Source organism: Rhea americana, unplaced genomic scaffold, assembly GCF_003343005.1.
Source record: "Rhea americana isolate MKP2758 unplaced genomic scaffold, rheAme1 scaffold_43, whole genome shotgun sequence".
NCBI lineage: Eukaryota > Metazoa > Chordata > Aves > Rheiformes > Rheidae > Rhea > Rhea americana.
The window spans coordinates 829,849-836,089 of NW_028186568.1; the positions used below are offsets into that span (position 1 = coordinate 829,849).

General features: G+C 45.5%; 1 protein-coding gene across 4 annotated transcripts in view; it reads right to left on the minus strand.

Annotated features, from left to right (window-relative positions):
• The window catches only part of TBCE (tubulin folding cofactor E), a 33,281-nt gene extending 29,172 nt beyond the window's left edge, over positions 1–4,109 (minus strand). Inside the window, exons 1-3 of one of the 4 annotated variants that reach the window (XM_085315447.1) lie at positions 4,022–4,109; positions 3,294–3,427; positions 558–642 (exon numbers count right to left, since the gene is read on the minus strand). In XM_085315447.1, the coding sequence (XP_085171573.1) occupies positions 558–642; positions 3,294–3,393 (185 nt within the window). In that variant the 5' untranslated portion in view covers positions 3,394–3,427; positions 4,022–4,109. The other 3 variants (XM_085315450.1, XM_085315448.1, XM_085315451.1) reach the window with 3 other exon arrangements.
• Positions 4,110–6,241: the final 2,132 nt, after the last annotated feature.

Here is a 6,241-nt window from a genome sequence, read left to right on the forward strand (position 1 = left end):
AAAAAAAAAAAAAAAGAAAAGAAAAAAGAAAAAACACAGCTGCACTGTATTTTGTGTGTATTAAATGCAAAGTGAACATACTTAGTTCCTCAGTGATACAAATATTCAGACAGTTATCAGGAACTTGATGCTTTCCCTTAGCAAGATGCATGCAAGTTATCTTAAGTCCAAATCTTAGCTATATTTAAGACAGCTAATAAGGACAAGTACTTCATCTCAGAATTAAACAGGAAAGTCAGCAGGACACACTGTATTCCTCACTAAAGTAGGAGGTCTAAATCTACTAAAGTAGCAGAGTGATGCTGAGGCTAGCAACATCAAAAAGTCATATTTATTACAAGTGGTGTTTTCAGAGGTATGTATTTTCTAAGTATTCACCACATTCCAATCCTTGTATCTGGACTAATAAGAATTTAACAGCCTTTCTAGTGTAGACAGTCCACGGCTAAGATTCCTCTCTTTACATATCAGCCAACTGATAACAAAAAATTTTGCTCTAAAAGCTGTGGTCACCTTTGCTACTACACAGGACATATCAACACTGGGAATCGACTCACCTGCACTTGAAATACTGTGTTCCTTCATAGGTACCATTATGTTTCCCTCTCTGAGGATCATCCCATTCCACTCCAAGCCAAATTCCTGAAAAATATAGTAGATATATTCAGAGTTCTGGCATCACTGCCGTAGAACCAGTGGTTGGAAGGACCTCTGAAGATCCTACTCTACCTCAAAGCAGGGAATTATCCTCAGGTACTACATCAGGTCATGTAAGTCTTTGATGAAAGCTGGAAAATCTCCAAGGACTGAAATTTCACCACCTCTCTGGACAGCCTATTCCAAAAACACGTTATTTTTGTAGTGAGAAAGTTTTTCCTGATTTCCAATCTGAATCTTCTAAGTCACAATTTATTGCTACTACCCCTTGTTACATAATCTAGGCATAGCAAGAAGAATTGGCTCTGCTATCTTTGTAACCATTCTTCAAACAGTTGTAGGCAAATTGCCATTCAGCCTCCTCTGTACCATACTACACAAGCCCAAATCCCTCAACCACCTTCACAGGACACATGGTCTACGCCCTTGACTACCTTGGTAATGTTGTAATGAAGTACAGCCTCACTAGCATCAAGTGGGGGACAGCAGCTTCCCTTGATTTGCTGGCCATGTTTCTCCAAAGCTATCCCAGTAAAATGCATGTCTTATTTGTAAGAAGAGCTTACTATTGCTTCACATTCATCATGGAATCCACCTTAATTCCCAAGTCCTTTACAGCAAACCCTGGGGGTTACTGCTGCTTCCTAGTTTGTACTAATATATGGGGTTGTTTTGCTCTAGTATGGAAATTCATATTACTTCTTTAATTTCGTAAGTCCCAGTCCTAAAGTTCATACAAGCCCCTTCGAATCGCCATTCTGCCAGTTGTTACATCAGTCAGTCTCCCTACTATATAATGCCATTGGAAAGTCTGCTGAGGATGAACTTGTGTCATTCTCTGAGACACTGATGGATAGACTGAACAATACAGACCCCCATATTATTTCTAGAATACTTGCATGTTACCAGATATCAGCCAAGTCACTGATCACCACTTTTCAGCTCTGCAGTCCTGCTGTTTTTCAACCTCAATCTATTCATCTACCTCATATTTCCCTAGCTTCCAAACAAGCTTCTTATTAAARACTACGTAAAAAGTCTCATTGAAGTCAAGGTATATTATATCCACCATTCTCTCTTTGTCCGCATTCCCAGTTATACCATTACGGAAGACAGTCTGGTTAGCCAAGGATGACTTGCCCTTACTGACAAGCATCGAGTATTCCCAGTTATCATCTCGTCTTTCATGTGCTTGSAAATGGATTCTAAGTTGATAAATTCCACGATCCTTCCAGGGACTGAGGTGAGGCTGATGAGCCTAGAGTTCCCCCAGCTCTCCTTCTTGCCCCTTCCAGAGCTGAGCACAATGCTGGCCTCCTTCGAAGCACCAGGGATTCTCCTCCCTATCCCYTGTCACTACAGGGTTTCAAAGGTGACATATAGTGCCCTCCCAGTCAGACTAGTCACTCTGGGGTGACTCTTCTTTGGCCCCATGCACTTGAATATGTTATCAAGTAAGTTCCTAGCCTGCTGTTCTGTCACTGCTGCCTGCCTTTTTCCTTTCCAAACTGTGCCAGTCAGGGAACGGACTGTTCATAAAGACCAATGAATAAATGAAGGCAGTAAGATTTTTCTATTGCAATAGAACACAACCAGTTCAGATCAAAAACTCCTTTCACAATCCTTTTGCCAGTCTTGACTTAAAAATAGAACAAAAAACAAAGCAAAAAAAAAAAAAAAAAGGTCTCCCAAAGCCCCACCCCACAACTCTTGAGTTAGAAGTTTCCAGTATTTACTCAAGATCAATAAGGTAAAAAAAATCATGAATTACCACCTTCTACTTGTCTTTTTTTTCAATGGACAATGTTAACATATGAGCATAAGAGCTACAGAAAAGCCTCACAGAAGACTGGTTTCTAAAAACGAGTGGAAGGCAAAAGAACTAAATGGTACTAAGTCATATAGAAAGGCAGAGAGAGACTGTGTCTTTTCCCCAAAGACCTTAACAATAAACCGGTGACCAACACCAATGAACAGAGCCAGTGTTAGGAAAACAAAATGAAACAAAAAACTCACGGTGATTTGAACCACTGAGTTAGTTAGAAAGTCTTTGGCCTCGAGAAGGTTTCTTTCTAAGCCAAGATAATTATTGTCTCATAAGCACGCTCAAAATCACCACAGCAATGTTAAGAGATGCACTGAGCCCAGGAAATTACATAATTCAATCATCCTTATTGCAAAACACACAACAAGGCTCTAGCAAAGCCTTAGTTTATTGTTTGTGTAAATCTACATAACATCAAGGAAACTGCAATGTTAATGCCTACATAAATATCTATTAGCTCATGCTCAGCAATAGTTTTGGTCTTCACCCTTCGGCGTTCCCTGGCTAGCTCATCCAATAAAAGTTGTTATGAATATTGTACAAGAGGTTAGCAAGCTTTTCCAAGGGCTCTCTTTGTTATAATGTTATTACACAGGCTGCACAAACAGCATTTCTTCACACATCAACATGTGTTARAATAGAAGGGGCACTTTGTACACCTTACATGGAATTAAAAACGGAAAAAAAACAAGAAATATTTTCTTAAAACACTGAGGCTATCCATTATTGCTGGCATCCCACCTCCCTCCTTAAACACCCATTGAACTCACTAGAATTTAAAAATCGACACTCGGTGTGTTATTARATTTACCTGCTGTAGGAGGAACACTGCCAACATACTGCACAGTTGCGTATTCTGTGCCACACAAGATTCGTCGACCCAGCGCATCCGAAGGCACCCAGGCAGTCATCGTGGGAAAACCGGAGTCTGGGGTACTCAAGGACCTGCCGGGACAGAAGCAACATTCTTGACAGATACAAACCAGTGCTTTCGTGAACGGGCCACCTCGCTTTGCTTTTTTCCTGCCCAGCAGCACTCTGAACCACAATAAGGTTTCTCCTCCCAGCCTTACTCCTTGTAGCCTGGCAAAGGTAAACGCTCTTGCACCCCCTCGGCGCTCCTACAAACGCTGCAGGAGCGACCCTTACTCCTGAACAGGCTCTTTCAGTTTTGCCTGGATGAGCTCTCCTTCACGGCTCCGGCAAGCACCCTCCGCAGCGGCCGCTCTCGGGCCCCCCTCCAGCGCCCCGAGGCCCCCGCCCAGCCCAACACAGGGGCCGCAGCACGCAGAGCGGCGCCTGCGGGCGGGGCACCTCTGCCTCCTTCCCGGGCGCGGCCGTTACGGCGCGGCCGTTGAGGTGACGCATCCGGTCCGGGGGCGACGCAGAACCAAGCAGCCGCGAGTAGCCAAAACGCCGGGCGTGGCGGTCCCGGGCGGCTGCTGGGAGCCACGGGCCAGCGCCGCGCGCCGCCTCGCCCGAACGCCGGTCCGGTCCGGTCCGGTCCGGCCCCCAGCCTCCCGCCCGCCCCCTCCTTACCGGCGCGGAGCCGTCCCGCCGCTCCCTGCGCCCAGCCGGCCCCGCCAGCCCTCTTTCCGCCAGCGGAGGCCAGTAGGTTCCTCCCGGCCTCGCATCGCCCCGCCCCTTCCCGCCTGCCGCGCGCTTCCATTGGCCCCGAGCGCTCAGAGCTCGGCCGCTATTGGTCTCTCCCCCTGCCCGAGCCTGTTCAGTAGGCTCATTCTCGGGCAATAGACACAGGGCTTCGGCGCCGCAGAGCTTTCTGGGTAATGTAGTTCATCAAGGCTAGAGTGCTGGTCTGCGGACTAYATCTCCCAGCATGCCGCAGGGCGAGGTGGTGGGAAAAGAGCCTTCGGTGCTCTGATTGGGCAAACGCACCCTACAGCCGTTGTGGCGGTTAGAGGAATCCCCGRCAGGAGGGGCAGGGGTGGGGACACGGCCCCGTCCTGCCACCGGCGGGGAGGGGCTGCGGGTTGCTGCGGCCTGTCGGGCTCCGCCCGGGGCGGGAGAAGGGAAGCGAGAAGGGGCCGAGGCATCGGCCAGGAGAAGCGGGCGAGGCGCCATCTCGCCGTGCCCCGAGGGTTCGGTCTGCCTGGGGAGAAGCGTCGGGGGTGTAATGTAATCCGTGGGGTAGATARTTGTTCCCGCTTCCTGGTGCGGCCCGGGGACACAGCCAACGTGTGAAATCCACCGCTTTAGTTTTGGGGTGAAATACCTGCCAGTAGAGCAGGAGCAGACASGTCCAGCAGCAACTACTCCGAGTAACTTGTGATGATTAAAAAAAAAAATGCATTTTTGTATGCAAGTGCAAGATCCATGCAGAACAAGAGAGCACAGTTAAAGGGTGGGATGCCCTCCTGGGAGACTGTTACTCCAAGAAAAGTCTTACTGAGACAACAGCAAGTTCTCATAGTGTAGCCATCTGGCCAGAGGAACTAGTAATAGAGAGGAATTATAATTCCTTATATGAAACCAAGCCTTCTACATATTACCTCAGTATTTCCTCACTGTTACATCTGCTTCTGCATTCAATTTCAGTGTCCACTCTTCTGAGAAAAATCACTTAATTGGAAAAAGATTGAGAAAAGCCGTAACAATTAAAAACACTAAATCAAAGTGTCCAATATGTGCAACTAACAACAAAATTGAAAAACTTGAGTGTATTCTTAAGTAGCAATTCCTGGGGAACACAAAGTTGATAAGAGCTCTTCAGTATCACAGAGAAAGATATGACAGATTAAATAGCTGAAACTATGATCAGTATAAGAATAAAAATTGCCCCTTGCTGTGATTTGGAACAACTTCTCAAAGGTTTTCTGCTAGCAATATGCCAAGTGGGCATCTTCCTATGATTTAGAAACACATTGACTGTTATCAGAAGAACAGTGATCCTGAATGGCATTAATACTTTTTACCTACCTGTGAAGCCTTGAAGGGACATCATTTCAGTAGGCCCCCTCCCCCCCCCCCCCACACACAGGATGTCACATACATCCAAGTATTTGATACTTCCACACAGTTCTGTAGCTATTCCTCCAAAGTCTGACATTTTCTATATTTGTTTCTGATATACTTAATATTTTGAAGCCTTGTGAAGACTTAATTCCAACAATATAGATAACAAATACTGAATCAGTCATGGCAGTAACTAATTAAGCAGCTAGTGTTGTTTCTTTTACCTTTTAWTAAAATTGTGTATTCGAGCAGATAGCATATTAGTATTCTTTGCTATGATTCTTTGATCTTTTCCTTGATAGCAATATGCTCAAATCAAAGTTCTTTGGCACTCGATGATTTGCATCTTCAGCAACAGGTTTTGAGGGTGTGCTTTCCTGTACCCAGCTGCTCTGCAAAGGGGCATTGCTGYCCTACACCCCTGCCCATGCTCTTCCTCCTTTTCCCCTTAATGGGATTTAGTTAAAAGGCATCTGCAAGGTGAGACAATTCAGCAAACTAATTAAATGTGAAGAAAAAAAAAAAACAACTGGGAAGGAGCAGGGAAGAATAGTTTTCTGTCAGATCAACTTACTGAACTGAGAGACTAAGACTCAATGCTAGATCCACTCAGGAATACACAGCAAGGGGAAAGGAGAGGAAGACAGCCCCTTTCAGTGGCAGCCCACAGATACCTAGATTAGATGCACCTTGATATTTCATTTGAAGGATTTGGTATTATAGGATAGTTTTATATATATCACCATGTTAGCTTTTAATACAAAGATAATTGGCCTAGCACAAGAG